General features: G+C 35.6%; 1 protein-coding gene across 2 annotated transcripts in view; it reads left to right on the top strand.

Annotated features, from left to right (window-relative positions):
- USP43 (ubiquitin specific peptidase 43) overlaps positions 1-18,674 on the top strand; it is a 129,709-nt gene that overhangs the window by 69,240 nt on the left and 41,795 nt on the right. For both annotated transcript variants that reach the window (XM_003770427.3, XM_031965504.1), the window contains exon 7: positions 9,356-9,506. In XM_003770427.3, coding sequence (XP_003770475.1) covers positions 9,356-9,506 — 151 coding nt within the window. The remainder of the gene's footprint in view (positions 1-9,355; positions 9,507-18,674) is intronic.

Genomic DNA, 18,674 nt, shown 5'->3' with positions numbered 1-18,674 from the left:
CCTTTCCCCCAAACGAATCATGATGGGGAAACCTAGAAAAAGTCATATTAAGTCATTTGTCCAGCCCAGGTTGGCAAAGTGTGACAGAGAGGTCTGAAGACAATGAGGACAGAGTTTGCCCCTGAGCATATTTTCTGCATTAAGACTTTAGTAGCTAAGGAAATTCCAGAGTCATACCAAGGAATTACATTCAGGGTATACCTATAAGTACAAACTGGCAGTTTTGGTGCCCACTACCTACTTCCAGGTCAAAGATTGAGAGTGGACTGAGAATGGGTGGTGGTTCAGAGTGTTATGACAACGGAACAAATTCAGAAACAAACAATGGTGAGCAATAGCTCAGACCCACAAACACAGCCAGGTCTCAGTTCAAGTCATTAACTCAATCTGAAGTTTGCAAAACAGAAATTCCAGACAAAAGAAAAGCCTACAATTCTGTCATGTTGAAACAGCAGTTTACCCAAATGATAAGGCATAAATATGGTAGCAGTTTGCTCTTATACAGACCTAAACACAAGTTAAGAACTTGCTGGACTGAGACCAGGAACAAGTAATTAGACTTTGCCCTGGATTAGACTCCTTTGGGAGCAATAAAAGCTTACAAAGGTCCCAAATCTGCACCTGAGACACTAGAATAATATTACACTGAGTACTCCAAGAAAGCAAGAGAAAGTCCAATCCAGAATTCCCCTCCAAAAATGTGGTAGAACCCAGCCCTTAAATCAAATCCAAAGTTAGGAAATAGATTGCAAGAATGGACAAACAACAACAGAACCACATGACAATGCATTATTATGGTACTCAAGGCACAAATGTATAAGAATAGAATGAATCTAAAACATCTACAAACAATGTCTCAGAGAAGTATACAGTATGGGCACAAATTCAACTAGGATTCCTGGAAGTAGTGATGTGAGAGTTACTAAAACAATTTAAAAATGTTTTTAATAAATGAAATGACAAAGCTTGATGAAAAAGAAATGAAAACTATAGAAGGAATTGCAAAGGGAATTAACAATTTGAGCCAAGAGATACAATACATTGCTTTAGCAATAAACTCCCTGAAAAATAAAATGGACCAAATAGAAGCTAGTGACTTCATGAGACAATGAGAAATATTAAAGTCAACAGACTAAAAAACATTTGATCAAGAAATGAAAAAAAATTAAAGAATCACAGGACTATCTTAATACCATGACTAAAAAAGAAAAAAGGAAATCTGTTTCAAGAAATCTAAAAAGAAAGTCCAAAATGAAAGCTCCCAGGAACATCATAGCTAAATCTAGAATGTCTAGTTTTAAAAAAATATATTGCAGCTAGCTATTTACAAGAAACCAGGTAAGATCATACACTATTTCACAGCTACTATATTATAGTGTGTATATATATTCCACATTGAAATATAGTCTTACAGAAGACTATATATTCTGGGCTTTATAGTCTAGAATAATTTACCTAACAAAACTGTATAATTCTACAAGGGGAAAAAAATGGTCCTTTAATGAGAGGACTTCGAAGCATTCCTGATGAAAAACTCAGAGTTTAGAACAAAATTTGAGGTTCAAACCCAGTGAAGAGAAGCATAAAAATGTAAACATAAATGAACAATAGTAAAGGACTAAAGCATTAATTACTTTCAAATGTGGGGAGATGATATACATGTCTCTGAACCCTTTTATTAAGATTCACAGAGAAAACCTAATTAGACAAGGCCTAGAGTGTTCCATTATGTCTTGATTATAAGACAAGAATAGAAAAAGAAGAGAAGAAAGCAGAAAGGATAGAAGAAGAGGAACTGAAAGGAAAATTAGTAAAAATTGTTTTACAAAATCAGGATGTTCAGATAGACATTTATACAAACCAGGAAAAGGTAGAAGGTGGGGGACTGATACTTGAACCTCACTTTCATCTAAGGTGACCAAAAGTATGAAGAGTTCATATAGGAAAATAGGAAAGAAAGGAGAGAAAGGGAGATGATTTAGAAAGCAGGTAGATTAAGGAAAGAATTAGTCTCAAACAAAACAAATTCTAAGGATGTATAGACATATTTATAACTCTTTAAGATGGCAAAATTGGGGAATAAGGGAATGGATGAACAAGTTAATTATTTCAGTGTGATGGATTTTTGAACTCTCAGTGGCATAATCACCAACCAGGATTCCAGAAAACTAATAATTTACATCTGACAAAGAGGATTCAGAATACAGAATGAGACAAATATTTTTGGACATAGCAAATATGGAAATTTTGTTTTGATTGACTATACATGTTTTTGATGGATTTAGTTTTTCTCTTGTTCTCAAGAAGGGGGGGGGTTGTTAAAAGACAGATTTTTCTCTAATTAAAGGAAATAAAGGTTTTTTTAAAAATAAAATCCTCTGATACATTAATTTTTCTTTGTTGATAAAATACTGCTTTTGCAGGGTAAAAAGAACAACAACAAACAATAAAAACTGGTGAAAATTCAAGATAAACTGGTCTACTTCAAGATAAAGCCCTGCCCTACACCAGGACCAAGAGGAGGATGAGATTTATAGATTTATAGGGACCAAGGTCTTAGAGTACCTATAAATCTCATCCTCTTCTTGGTCCCAAAGTGATGAATAAATAAATGAATGTTTTTAAGTACTTACTATGAGTGAAGCTTGTAGATCCTAGTACTTAGTTGGGGATATTAACAGAAAATCAGGAATATCATTTATCTCAAAAAGCTCATTCTCTAATTGAAGGAAATGACATATATAAGAGAGGTCAACTACAGGGCAGATGGAAAGACCTGAAAGTCCTAAGCATTAAGGTAGATGGCAAAGCCAAGGGCCTCAGGGAACATTATTAGGTGAGATCAGAGGATCTTGGGATACAATGGCAGGACAGGTGATAAGTCCTTAGAGAGTCTTAATTTTACTGAAAGAATTTTAATTGTAAATCTCCATTTATGCAATCAGTGATTAGCTGTCTATACCACAACAAGTGTGTTGAGGAGTGGGAGAAAGATTGGGAGAGGTTCCATCTACCACCACTGGGAAGGGGGTCGGAATTGGGCCCAAGGATCCAAGCAGAGTAGGAATTCTAAGTTCTGGATTCCTTTCTATTAAAGGTGAGGAGAGCTAATGTCTAATTACCAGAAGCTGCAGTAATCTTGGCAGGAAGATTGGGAGTTGGATTCAACCAGAATGGGACCAATAGGAATAATTTGTCTATTCCCAAATAACCCCAAAGTCTTTCCTCTCATCTTTTTAATGCTTCTTTTTTCTTCTGTATGTCCTTACCAGAATATGTTAATTTTGCAACTTCCTTTCTTTTTGCTCTATACAAGTTATTTTCCTGACACAAAATATAAGAAAAATTTACCTGAGGCAAACCTTTCAATGGTTACATGGCTGTCAACTTTTCCTCATCTCCTGAATTTTTACCTTTGGTATTTGTCACAACTAGTCCTTGCCAGTGTATTGGGCTTGTGGTTGTGTTTCCAACCTGTTTCTGCCACATGATCTTGCTCTGATTATTGGCATCTGTCTAATCTAATAAATTGTGATTCAGATCTTCTGGTCTTGGGTCCTTCTCCTGTATCTATAATTAACCAAAGGCTGACATCTTTCTTTCTATATTTAACCCACAAAAACTCACCCTGACCACTTCTGTTTTATAGTGTCAAGAATATAGATCCCTATAATTTCTGTTTTTATAGTCTAATAGATTTTCAGAAATGTATTTTGGCTTATTCTGTGATTCTCCTTTTCTAACAACAAAAAGGACAAGGTATAAAGAACTATTTGGAGCTAAGTAGTAAAGGAAGAATAAAGTGGAGATAAATCTAATTAGATAAGGCTAGATGAAATAGATATTTGCTTTACATCTTGTAAAGAATGTCAGTTGGAGTAGCTAGGTAGTATAGTAGATAGAGCACCAGCCCTGAAGTCAGGAGCACCTGAATTCAAATGTGGCCTCAGACACTTAACTCTTCCTGGCTGTGTGACTCTGGGCAATTCACTTAACCTCAGTTGCCTCAGCCCAAAAAAAAAAATGTCAGTTAAAGGCATCCCCATTCAATAATATGACTTTAGCATGAGAAAGGATAGAAAGTTATTTACTTAGAGGGTCCCAAGATTCCCAGGAATATTCAACAATACAAACTAAAGTGAAAACCAGACAAAATAGTAAGGAGGCAAATGACCAAGAATTAAAATGACCTCTTTGGAAGTACAAGGTACCATTTTCATCAATATTGTGAAAGACAAATAGGGGCGCTTTAAAGGGGAAAAAGGTATATAATTGAAAAGGGATATAATAGTTTTTAAAAGTATTAGGGTTGTCCAAGAGAGAATCTTTGAAAGTACTGAGTAAATTCTGAATTGTAATCCTGACAGCTTTCTTTTTGTAATTTTGGAACAAATTGGTCTACCTGCTATTCAGATAAATGGAATCCTTTCATCATGCTATCATGACTATATCATGCTTCTCTGCCAGGTATAGGGTATTATATCTTGCTATATGTGCTATGCTATATGATCTGCCTTAGAATCTCAAAAGGAAGCCATGTGTATAATTCCATCCTTTCATTTTACAGATAAAAAAACAAAGGCCCATGGAAGGCTAAGTAATTGTCTTAGATCATACTCATATACTCCAAATGTTATCTATTGAGAACAGTGTAATGTTCTAGTTTGGTTTTCTGGAGGTCTTGGAAGCAGCCTTCCTTTTAGCCAAGTAATCACCACAAGAATAGCCAGGTATTAAAATCCAAATCCTTTATTATCTCCTTCACAGTCTATTTTCCTTGCCTAGGGTCTGGGCTAGCTTTCTTTCTTTCTTTCTTTTTTTTATATTTTCTACCATTATTTTATTTTATTTTTAATTTTAATAGCTTTTTATTTACAAGTTATATGCATGCATTGACAATTGCCAGACCTTTTGTTCCAATTTTTCCCCTTCTTCCCTCCACCCCCTCCCTTAGGTGGCAGGATGACCAATATATGTTAAATATATTAAAGTATAAATTAAATACAAAATAAGTATACATGTCCAAGCCGTTATTTTGCTATACAAAAAGAATCGTGCTCTGAAATACTGTACACGGGCTAGCTTTCTTAAAGGCTTTCCAGAGTCTTGGTTTCAGTGAAGAAGCTAAGCAGGACAGGCCTGCCACCATGGTGGTATGAGATGGAGTGAATGAATCTGGCTCTGTGTCCCTCCGAGTCTGTGTCTGGCCCTTCTGAGTCTCCCTCCCGAGCCCTTCTGAGTCAGTCTCTGCCTCTGACAGGCCTTGTTCTCAGGGGGAGATGTGCAGGAGGCCAGCTAGCTACGGTGCTGGGAGATGAAGTGAATTAATCTGGCTTTGAGTCTGAGTTCCAGCTTATATGCTCTACACTGAATATAAACCAATCATTATATCACTAGGAAACTATTATTTGTTTTAAGATTAAATCAATCATACTGAATTTACTGAACCATGCTAAACTATATAACCATTGGATCATCAATTCCACTGAGTTATCATCTTGTAAGAATCCTTGTTTCATGTTCAGAGTTCTGGCCCATAACAGAACAGAGTACAAAATTGTATTATTGTATTGCTAATTCTAAATGTTATGTCTTTTCTAATTCAGCCTAAAGTAAAATTAGCTCTCTATTTTACTTTGCATATTGGGAGTTATGGAGAGCTGAAGAAGTCATTTAGCAACTTGTCATAAGGTGCATAAATCCCTTTGAGGGGGAAAAATATATTTTTAAATCAGCAAATAGCTGCCTTCTCACCCTTCTATCCCAAAGGCTTTTTAGTCCTACTCAATTGAGATTAAAAGAAAAACAAAACTTAAACAACATATATAGGCAAGCAAAATATATTTTTACAGTAGCCACATCAAAACAACAAAAACATGTCTTATCCTGAGATGTTTACCTCACTATCAGGTGATAGGTAACATGTTTCAGCAGGAAATCTTCAATGGTTATCACAATTATCAGAGTTCCTAATTCTTTCAAAATTGTTGTTGTTTTAAACACATTGTCAGTGTATTAGTTGTTTTCCTGTATTTATTCACTTCATTCTGTTTCAGTTCATACAAGTCTTTTAAAATCATACCCTTTCTCATTTCTTGAAGCACAAAAGGATTTTACCATGTATGTGAACCATAATTGTTTCAGCCATTCTCCAGTTGATTGATTGATTGATTGATCCAATTGATAGGCATCTCCTCATAATCTCACTCTTTATCACCTGAAAGACTTACACATATTTTTGTACATCCTTAGTTTGTATTGTTTAGGACTAATCCTTCCCTTAATCTACCCTCCTTCTAATTTCCTCTATTCCTCATTTCCTCCTGTTTCCTTATCTAACGAAACATATTTCTCTAAGTAATTAACTGTATATATGTGAATTCCTTCTTTTGACTAGTTCAAAGAAGAGTGAAGTTCAGTTGTCACCTGTGACTCTATCCCTCCTTCTTGTTTGTAAGGATGAATACTTGAGCATCACTTGAGCATCTATATATTTGCTAACCTTCCTTTTCTTTCCTCAACTCCCAGTATATTTCTTTTCCCCTCTTTTTCTGTTCTTCTCTTAAAATTATGAAAACATAAGAAAACTATTTGTAGGCATTGATTCTAATTAGACTTTCTCTATGACCGTTGAAGATCATAGTGTTCAGAGGTGACACATATATTGTTTCCCCATATTTAAATGGGGTGTTTAAGCAGTTTATTCATTTTATGATTCTCCTCACTCCTGTGTTTGAAGTTCAGAGTTTCTCCAAAGCTCTGATCTTTTCATCATAAATGTTTAAAAGTCCTCTCTCTCATTAAAAGGCAATTCTCCTGTTCCTACCCTACCTTACCACTGTGTAGAGAGCTGAAACTTTGAAAAGGTGTGCTTGAATCAGACAACAGAGCATTTAATGCTAATTGCCAATTCGATATGAGATAATTGCTCTATATACATATATTTAGATGATATGGTAATGTGATGGCTCTCCTCATGATTCCTGCTTGCTGAATGTTTGGTGGTGAGGTAATCGTAGGCAAGGATTGGAGGGCTGAGGGAGAGAGGTCAGACACACTTGGCTGCAGGATGAGGAGGAGAGGGGTTGGAGACTCCGGACTCCAGAATCCAGGATACATCTTTGGCAAGCCACCTGGTAGCTTGCCTTGCCTCCTAAAGACCAAGAACTTTGATTTATCCTGACTCTGACTGATCCTGAGGCCCTTCAGGCAGGTAACCTGGACATTATACCACTGTAACATTTGGTGGGTAAAAATAAAACCTTGACTTCTGGAATATTGTAGTACAGATTCTCTTCTAATTATAGTGGAAGCTCCTAAATCTTATGTGATTCCAACTGTTGTTTCTCAGTACTTGAATTCTTTCTTTATAGTTGCCTGCGATATTTTTTGTTGATTGGAAACTCAGGAAGCACCACGTGTCAAGCTGTTAGTTCCCTTTCCTTTTCCTTCTTCCATAATTCTTATTTTTATTCCATTTAAATAAAAAAACTTTCTAATTTTAGTTATTTTTAAAAAATCACTAATTTTCTTTTTGTAACCCTTCATTGCTTCCAGGAATTCTAGTTGAATTTGTGCCCATGCTGTATATTTCTTTGAGGCATTGCTTATAGGTGTTTTAGATGCATTCTCTTCTTATACATTTGTGCCTTGAACATTCTCTTCTTACACATTTGTGCCTTGAACATCTCTGCTACCATAATGATTATTTTATTGTTCTGTTTTTGTTTGCCCATTCTTGCAGCCTATTTCCTAACTCTGAATTTGATTTTAGGGCTGAGCTGCCATACTTTTGGAAGGGAGTTCTGGACTGGACTATCTGTTGATTTCTTGGAGTACTCAGTGTAGTGTTATTCTAGTATCTTAGGGGTAGGCTGGGAACACTTTAAGTGATTTTTGCTTCCAAAGGAGTCTGATCCAGAGCAAAATATAAGTGCTTGGCCCTGGTCTCAGCCTAGCAAGTCCCTGACTTTGTTTGAGTCTAAGCAGCAGTATCATACTACTATACTTATGCCCTTGTCAGCTAGCTGAAAAACTCTGCTGGTTTAATGTGACAGAAATAGGTTCCCATTTCATATAGGTTTCCTGCCTTGGTTATTCCTCTGCAAGCTAGACTATATGGTGGAAATGAGACTGTATTCAGAGTTTAGGGATCTGAAGCACATCCCTGATGCTGCTGGCTTCTAAACTTTGTTCTTTGTTGTACGTCATCCAGATTCTCCCAACCTGATAATACCTTGGCTGTACACATGTTCCCTTCTCATTCTGTCCTGGATCTGACACAGAACTATGTAGTGAGTCACAAAGCTGCCAGTTGATCCCTATTGCTGTTAGAATCTTCTTTTGTTCTGGTGTGCTGGGTACTGGAGTTTTTTGTGCTGCACTGCATGCTACTGCCCTGATCCTGTATTTCTATACCCATCTTTCTATACCAATCTGAATCAGGAAAGGACTTACTCAGACTTTTTTTCTGGATTTCTCCATTAGAATTTGGCATTTGGTGCATTTAATGGATTTGTGTGTAGAAATTGTGGTGCTCAACTTCATCACTTTTTAAATTTTGCGTGAGAATTGGATTTGGATGATCTTGCACTGGGCCAATACTATGAAGGATTTTGATATGTAGTGTTTGCAGGTTCAAACGGTACTGTGTATGTCCATATTTGAGCATACATACATATGTATATATAATCTCATTAACTAAAAATAAGATATAAATTGTATGGCAATCAAACAGAGGCACTTGGTTTATTAATTACTGATGTTGCCTCCTTATATACAAAATGGTATGGTGTAGGTACTAGGTTTCTGAAGCTAATTCCTATTTTATTTTACACATGTCAGAAATAATGTTTAAACTGATATGCTCCTGTCTATTAAAGAAAGTCTGTAACATTTTGAAGTTCATGTCATGACAGGTAGTCATGACTTTGCAAGTTGGATGAAATGAAGTAATATTTGCAATGTAATTAGCATATTATCTGGCACATAGCAAGTTCTGTATAAAGGCCTATTCCCTCCCCACTTTGCTAACAGTAATAACAACAGCCAACATTTATACCATACTTTCAGGTTTACAAGGTCCTTTCCTTTTAATACCTTGCAAAAGTAGCTAATGCAGATACCACCAAGAGCCTTGAAATACCAAGAAGTTGTGAATTGCTCATGATCATGTGGTTCATAGGCCTCAGATACAGGATCTATCTCTCTCAACTCTAGATCCATCATTCTCTTTCACTGCTTCCCTGTTATTTGAAGTGAAGCATTAGAATGAAAGGAGCATGAAATTAAGCCCAGTAGAGTAGTTCATATAAACAAAAAAACTTAATTCTCTTATGTGCATTCTTTCTTTTAGATTGTTCCTCCAGTGTTCACATCACCAAACACAAAGGCCAAAGTCTTCCACAGATGGGTGCCTTATCAACTGAATCTTGGTCTTCTGGGAATGGGAGCAAAGTGATAATTCTACTCTGTAATTTGGTAGGGTCAGGACACAAAGCTAAAAGGTATGTTATAATTCTTGCTAATTTTTTTTGCTTTCTTAATTAGCTTAGCACTTTTAGGGATTTTTAGACATTTTTGGCTTCTTTTGCCAAGGACTAGAATTCTACCTGAGATTAAATTTTATGTAAAAGTTATGGGTATAGCTTGTGCTTTGTATATCATACTTAAAACAATATAAAAAAATTGCCATATAGACACATCCAAAATAGGCCATTCAACTTATATAGATTTCTATGCTTTTTTCAAAGGAACTCTTTTTTAAAGAGTATCAAAAACCATGTTCTGATTAAGAACTTTATTTTAATGTATCTTCAAGTTAATGCCACCAGATAGATAATAGGAATGTTCTAGTAAGTGAACATATTGTTAATGCTCATTATGTCCTAAATGGCTCAGTTTAGTTGGCTCATTTTGTATATGTAGCTCTGCCATTCAGCATCTCATCCCAAATTTGATGGAAGCTCTAAGAGCATGAAGAAATAATAAATTTTGGTTCTTAGAAGATCACCTAAAGAATTGAGTTCCATGGTTGTCAAGTGAATCTCCCATCAAAGTCACTTTGCAGTTCAGCCTGTTTACCACCAACAAAAGCAAGTATCCTGACCCACATCAAAGTCTTTGAAAGCTGTCTATTAAGAATCAAGGTCTAGGTGGAGTGATATTATAGTTTATAAAAAAGACTACTGGATTTCTAGGAAAAAGTGTTTAAATTAATCTCTTTTCCTTTTACATTACCTATATTTTCCACCTCCCACTTCCAGAGAATAATCCCTTATAACAAAGTATTTTAAAAGGAAAGAAACCTATCCAACATATTCAAAAAGATTGACATTATATGTGGTGTTCTATGTCCAGAGTCCCTTCATCATTACAGATAAGCAAGAAGTGAGTATGGTACCTTCTTATGACTCCTCATTAAGACTAAGCTTGATCATTGTAATTTTAAAGCATTCAGGTTCAATTTTTTGGTTGTTCCTGTTTCCATATATATTGTTATATATTATATTAGTGGTTCTGCTTACTCCATTTCACACCATAAGCCTTCCCATTCTTCTCAGTATTCATCATCTTCATCATTTCTTTTAGCAGAATAGTATTACCTTCACATACCATAATTTGTTTAACCATCCTGTATTGCATGGTCATCTACTTTGTTTCTAGCTTTTTTGTGATTATAAAGAACTTAATTAAAAGGAATATAGTTTCCAGGAATAGTGTTATGGGCCAGAACTCTGAACTTGAAAAAAAGGATTCTTACAAGTCAGTGGAATTGATAGAGACAATAGTTATCTAATTTAGCATGGTTCAGTATGATTGATTTAATATTACAAGGAATGTTATGGACCAGAACTTGAAACAAGGTACTAAGTGGAATTGAGGAGACATGGTTAAATCTAGTTTAGCATTGATTGAATCCTACAACAAATAATTGTTTCCTAGTTATATAATGATTGGTTTGTACTCAGTGTACAGCATATAAGCAAGAAGCTCTCAGGGCCAGAAAGGACAAGTGCACTAGAAACTCTTGGAGGCTGAGACAAATTCATTCCATCTTCCACCTTTGTGGTGGCTGCAGGCTGAAACACAAACCTTTGGATTCAGAGACCTTCGGAGAGATTCAGAAACCAGAGAAGGAGGCAGGAGCTCAAGCCTATGGAACCAAGGAGAGAGATAGGCTTCTAAGAAAGCTAACTGGGCCCCCAGAAAAAGAGACAAGACTTTAAAGGAGACAATAAAGGATTTGGACTTTAACCCCTGGCTGTACTTGTGGTGATTACTGAACTGCAACGAAGGCTGCCTCCAGAGATCCCAAGAAAACCTCAACAGAGAACATTACATTTTAGAGAGAATATTACAGAATAGGAAGGTAATAGCTTCATTATTCTCTGCTCTCATCAAACCTCTCCAGAGCATTGTGTTTTAAGTATCTGGTGCTGTGATTTAAGGGGGACATTGATAAAGATAAATTGACAAAACTAAGGTTATGTTTAATCTGGAGAAGAGAGAACTGAGGGAACCATTAGAATAGTTGTCTAAAATATTTCAATAGCTACACATGGAAGAAGGATTGTTATGTTTGGTTGGTTCTAGAGAGAAGAATCAAAAGAAAAAGGTGGAAGGTGGGGAAAAGGCTTATGTCAGAATATTCTTCCTGTGGCTTTTAATTCAGTTATAATTTCTGATAGACATTGGTTTCAATGAGGAAAATGTAGAGTGGAATTTCATGGAGTAAAATGAATCAGAAATAGTTCAGGAGGGATAGAAAATGTTCAAGATTAACATTCTGAAGATAGAAACGAAATCATTTACAGTGAGAAGGGAAAAAATGGGATGTGTTAGAAGAGAGAGATGAAAATGCACAATGACTTGTTTACCCAAAATGTTGTAGGGATAGATGAAGGGATATATAATGTATATTTCATAAAATATACACCTGTCACAAAGCTAGAAGGTAAACATAGGGGCAGAATAGCTAGCAGACTAAAAATAGTGTAGAAAAGATACTGAAGATTTTTCACTGAGCAAAATTTTGTTTCTAATACAATGAAAATTCAGTAGTGATAAATGTTGAATCTTCACTTTGATGCAAAAAAATCCATTTTGTTAATAGAGAAAGCATAGATAGATTCTTTAAAACTTCTAGGAGTTTTTGTGGAAAATGAGTCCGTATGATGTGTATGACAGGCAAAAAAGAAAGGGGCAGCTAGTTGGTGTAGTGGATAGAGCACCAGCCCTGAAGTCAGAAGGACTCAATTGCCTCAGGAGAGAAACAGAGACGGGGGGGGGGGGGGGGGGGGGGGGGGGGGGGGGGGGGGGGGGGGGGGGGGGGGGGGGGGGGGGGGAGGGAGGGAGAGAGAGAGAGAATGAGCACTGCATTTTCAATCATAAGATTTCTCTCTAACTAATAAAGGTAGAGACTCAGCATTGAGATGTGCATTTGAGATGGCCAGGATATCCAGGATATCACATGATGTTTAACTTCAGTGCCTACATGCCATAAAAACTTTAATAAGAGTACACAGTTCTTATAAGATTAGGTGAACTACAGCCTTCAGAAAGGTAACCGACAAAACCAAAAAAATTTAAAGAACTATTAAACAAAATAATTGATGCCATTAAGAGAGTAAATAAAATCAAAAAATAGTATCAAGCTAAATTAAAAATGAACAAGCTGAGAAAAAACAGAGAATTATATAAACAAAATATATAGTACCATATCTGGGCACTCTTTGGAAACTGAAGAAAACAATTGGAATAAAAATTATATTGAATTATAAGATGGATGTGGAAGATGCATCTTAAAAGTCTTAAAATATTCTGTATCCATTGCTTTGTATCTTTATAGAAAATATCTTGTAGAATCTCAGAACTTTTCTGCATTATTGATTACTTATCACATTATTTTGGTAAAATGAGAGGTGATTAAAGCATACCTTTCCCACTTTTTTTTTTTTTCTGAGGCAATTGAAGTTGAGTGACCTGCCCAAGTTCTTACAGCTAGGAAGTGTCCCCAGGGTCTTACAGCTAGGAAGTGCTTAGCACTATGTACTGTGCCACCTAAATGCCCCCCCCCCCCAATTTTTTAAACAATCAAATGATGGGAGTGTTAGATTTTTTTATTTGGGAAAAGGTAATCTTTCATCATAAAAATACTAGTATTACAGAAATACATAATAGCAAAATGGCTTGTTTTGTGTATAATGTTTCTTATTATTATCTAATAAGATCATTGATTATATAAAATTATTTTCTCTTATTATCTTCTTTATTGTCAAATGTATAGAATACAATGGTGTGTTCATTTAATTAAAAATTACATAGCAATTTATTTAAATTATCTTCTCTCTTTAAAATTGGTTATATTTTCATATCTTGTCATTCATTTCTTGGTGTAGCATTTAAATATCATCTACCTTAAATTTATAAATTAAGGGACAGCTAGGTGACGCAGTTAATAGAGCATTAGCCCTGAAGTCAAGAGGACCTGAGTTCAAATCTGGTCTCAGACACTTAACACTTCCTAGCTGTGTGACCTTGGGCAAGTCACTTAACACTAATTGCCTCAGGGGGGAAAATTATAAATTGAATAGGAGAAAAAGATAGAGAGACAGACAGACAGATAGACACACACACACACACACACACTCACACACACACACACACACAAGCATAGCTTCCAGAAAAAGAAAGGTGGCAGTTCTATTTCTGCCCTTATCAGATCTTATCTGAATTATGCCAGCTTCTTAATCCCTCAGTTTTCCCCCAAGGTATCTCTATTATACTAGTTAAACTTTGATCTCTTCCCCATCTTGATCTCTTGGAGAACTATTCAATTCTACACTATTTTTTCCTCTTGTGCCCCCTTCCCCATTATAGTTCTACTTATATTTCAGCCTTAGGTCACTCTCACTATCCCCTGTCTTTGCTTCTACACAAATACTACTTAATGAAGACAGAGAAAATTGCAAAACCTTTCTGTTTGGGTCAAATACAAGTTTATCTTACATAATTTCATTTTGTCAAATCTATTTTGTAAGGAGTAATATGCTTTTTCCATTTCATTAACTCTATTTTATAAGGAGTTTTCTTCAGATAATTTCTGTGTTTTCTTTTCCAAATTCTCCTGCAATGTTCTCATTTCCTTTCCCCATTTTATTCTAACTTTCTTTTAAGATCCTTTTTTAATTCTTCCAAGAGAGCCTTGTGAGATGGGAACCAACTCATATCATCTTTTGGAGCTTCATCTGGAGATGATCTGCTTTTAGCATCCTCCAGGATTTGAGGTCTGTTCTCTTTCTCCATAAAAACTGTTTATGGTTAGAGTTCTTTTTGCTTTTTTGCTCATTTTTTTTTAAGGTTGAGGTCTGCTCTTAGAGCAAAGGAGAGATTGTCTCAAGCTTCCTCCACAGGCTGACTAACTTCCAGTACTGGATGGGTATGGCCAGGTCCCATGTTATTTTGGGGTTTAGAGACTCACTATTTGCCTCTTGTATTTGTGTTGATGTCTCACAGCTACTTTGCCAATCCACTGCCTTGCAACCAGGACAGAGTAGCCAACACTGCTTTAGATTCCTTCTAGTAGATTCCCTGGTGTGTAAACCCTACACTGTCCTGGGTCTCTGTGTTGGGCCACTTCTACCCCCATCCTCCCCTGATCTTCCCACTCCCCTTACCCCCCAATTAAAACAGACCTTTTCTGAAGTTCTTCCAAAATATCTTCTGCTGGAAATTTGTTATACTCCAAATAGTTGTATATTCTGTCACTCCAAAATCAATTCAGAGTCTTGATTTAGTGTTGATCTGAGGGTCAACAGGAGAGCTCAAAGATTGGTCTCCTCTCCTCAATCTTGACTCTGCTTACATAATTTCAGCTGGGTCCTCACTACTGCAAGGAAATCCTTCCTAATTAATTCAGATTATCCCACACTCTTCCAAACTTCTTTTTTTTTTTATCCCTCCTTAATCTTTCCTACATCTTCTTTCCATTCTCCTAATTGAGAACTTTGCCTTACTGGAAAAAAAAAAAAGAGAGACCATTCCATTTGCTCCAGCAAGATACTTCCACTGTCATACCCAATACAGTTTGTTTTTCATTTTCTGTTAGTTTGTCAGTTCCTTGAGAGAAGAAAGGATCTTTTACTTTATTTGTGTTCTCCATGCTTAGCACAATGCCTGGTACATAGTAGGCATTTATCAAACGTTTTTTGGCAAACTGAATTCTGGATGACATGGTTTAATAACATTAGTTAAAAAAAAAAAACCAGAGAATGTTTAGAGGAGGGCAACCAACATGGTAAAAAATATTGAACTAGAGATATTAACCTAGAAAAGTGTTGGGGATTAGAGCTGTCATAAACTATTTTTTTTTTAATTTTTAATTTTATTTAAAAAATTTTTTAATAGTTTTTTTATTTATAAGTTATATGCATGGATAATTTTACAGCATTACAATTGCCAAACCTTTTGTTCCAATTTTTCTCCTCCTTCCCCCTACCCTGTCCCCTAGATGGCAGGATGACCAATATATGCTAAATATATTAAAGTATCAATTAAATACAAAATAAGTATATATGTCATAAACTAAGAAAGAAGAAAAATTTACTTCTTCTGATGTATAGTCATGAGAAGTGAGATGTCCAAATGTGTAAAGCTCTTAGGAGAAATATCAGTATTTAAGTTACACTGTTGCTATCTACACTGTCGCAGTTTGTATAGGAGATCACTTTCTTCTCGCTCTAGAGAGATTATTTTAGAAAAGAAAAACTTTGATTAACATTTATACTTTAGTACAAAATATAAGCTTCATTTTGCTGCACTGTGATGCATTGAAGTCACGGCTTCCAAATATCATCTGCTCTGTTGATGTAAGTCCAAAATTGGTGTGGCTTCAAAAAAACTACTCTGAATTGCAAGGTTAGAAACTTCAATTACTATGCTTGTTATCTTTCCAAGGCCTGAACCACTTGCTGCAGTCACTCTGCTATAATTTGTTTGCAGTTGTTTTAAATGGTTTGGGAAAAATATGAGTGCAACAGAATTGGTGTGAAATGTTCTACAATTTTTGGTCAATGACAGGGACAGTAAATCCTTCAGATTTGTGTGAAACAGGTGAAGATAATATTAACAAGACTTCTTATACCCCCACATCTGATGTTTTTAAAAGTGAAAATATAGGAAAATATTGGAGTCAGTGTTTCTAAGTAATCTCTAATGTGCAGATAATGAGAGTAGTCAAAGTTATTAATGTGATACTCTCCACACAAACTAAGCAATGGTGAAGCTAAAAATTTCTTAAATCATAATTTTTGGATTAGTTGTAATCAGGATACACCTGTGTATTCCATATTCCATATAAATAATATAAATATTATTTATTATATTCCATATTATTTAACAAACAATATCCTACTTCTTGTGTTTTTTATAATGAATTCGTAAGAAATACAGTTCCCAAAATGGTAAAGGCAGTACCTCTCAGAGCTCACTTTGAAGTTTTCCTTCAATCTATATTAAAATAATATCTCAAAGGGAATTCTAAAGTAGTACAACCCACAAAAAGATGAAGTGAAACAATTTTCCAGTCCAAGACACCTTAGAAGGATAGCAGGAAAAGTCTATCTTATTGGAGTGAGGTACTGTCCAGCATAGGCTGAGCCAGCTTAGGCCAGGTTCTGGCAACCAGTAGCCGTCTTTTGGGGTGGCAACTTGGTAGCTCATGGCTTCTAGAGCTCTCAATTCATAGACTTATTGGTCAGAATGAGAGTATAGGGGACCTATTACTATCATTGGCAGCAGGACTCTGTTGCTTTGCCTACATGCAATTCCAAACCCAGTCCCAGGGCAAAAAGAAGCATCAGCAGACACTGGACACAGTTCCAGGAAAAGTGCTTATGGTCACTCACCAGAGCAGAAGTCAGGAGAACAGTGAATACAACTTTCTCTAGATCATATTAACTTGTAATAACTAAAAACTTAAGAACTGCTCCCCTCTCTCCCCACAACCTCATAATCAGACCTGTGTTTTAGGAATATCATTTTGGCAGATGTGTGGAGGTTGGATTAGAGTGGGAAGAGCTTTAAAAGAGGGGGAGGGCAAATAGGATGCCATTGTGATAATACAGGCCTGAATTGAGGTGTTTTAAAAGAAGTAAAAGTCAAGAAACTCTCTCTTTTTAAAATTATAGCTTTTTATTGACAAAACATATGCATGGGTAATTTTTCAACATTGACCCTTGCAAAAACTTCTGTTTCAACTTTTTCCCTCCTTCCCTCCACCCTCTTCCCTAGATGACAGGTAGTCCCATACATGTTAAATATGTTAAAGTATATGTTAACTACAGTATATGTATACATATTTATATAGTTATCTTGCTGCATAAGAAAATTTGGATTTAGAAAGAATGTAAAAATAATCTGAGAAGACAAACAAAAGTGCAAGCAAACAATAACAGAAAGAGTGGAAATGCTATGTTGTAGTCCATACTCATTTTCCAGTATTCTTTCGCTGGGAGTAGCTAATTCTGTTCATCACTGATCAATTGGAACTGATTTGGATCCTCTCATTGTTAAAGAGAGCCACTTCTATCAGAAGTGATCCTCATATAGTATTGTTGTTGAAGTGTATAATGATCTTCTGGTTTTACTCATTTCATTTAGCATCAATTCATATAAGTCACTCCAAGCTTCTCTGTATTCATCCTGCTGGTCATTTCTTATAGAACAATAATATTCCATAACATTCATATACCACAATTTACTCAGCCATTCTCCAATTGATGGGCATCCATTCATTTTCCAGTTTATAGCCACTACAAAAAAGGCTGCTACAAACATTTTTGTACATACAGGTCCCTTTCCCTTTTTTAAGATCTTTTTGGAATATAAGCACACTAGTAACACTGCTGCATCAAAGGGTATGCACAGTTTGATAACTTTTTGAGTATAGTCCCAAATTCTTCTCCAGAATGGTTGAATCCATTCACATAATTCCACCAACAATGCATCAGTGTCCCACTTTTCCCACATCCCCTCCAACAGTAATCATTATTTTTTCCTGTTATCTTAGCCAATCTGACAGATGTGTAGAAATATCTCAGAGTTGTCTTAATTTGCATTTCTTTGATCAATAATGATTTGGAACACCTTTTCATATAAGTAGAAATAGTTTTAATTTTATCATCTGAAAATTGTTCATATCCTTTGACAATTTATCAATTGGAGAATGGCTTGATTTCTTATAAATTTGAGTCAATTCTCTATATATTTTGGAAATGAGGCCTTTATCAGAACCTTTAACTGGAAAAATGTTTCCCCAATTTATTGCTTCCTTCTTAATCTTGTCTACATTAGTTTTGTTTTGTACAAAAGCTTTTTAACTTGATATAATCAAAATTTTCTATTTTGTGATCAAGAATGATCTCTAGTTCTTCTTTGGTCACAAATTCCTTCCTCCTCCATAGATCTGAGAGGTAAACTATCCTATGTTCTTCTGATTTATTTGTAATCTCATTCTTTATGCCCAAATCATGAACCCATTTTGATCTTATCTTGGTGTATGGTGTTAAGTGTGGGTCAATGCCTAGTTTCTACCATACTAATTTCCAATTTTCCCAGCAGTTTTTGTCACATAGTGAATTTTTATCCCCAAAGCTGGGGTCTTTGGGTTTATC

This window comes from Sarcophilus harrisii, chromosome 4, assembly GCF_902635505.1.
Source record: "Sarcophilus harrisii chromosome 4, mSarHar1.11, whole genome shotgun sequence".
Taxonomy (NCBI): Eukaryota; Metazoa; Chordata; class Mammalia; order Dasyuromorphia; family Dasyuridae; genus Sarcophilus; species Sarcophilus harrisii.
This window is presented reverse-complemented; position numbering and strand designations above follow the sequence as displayed.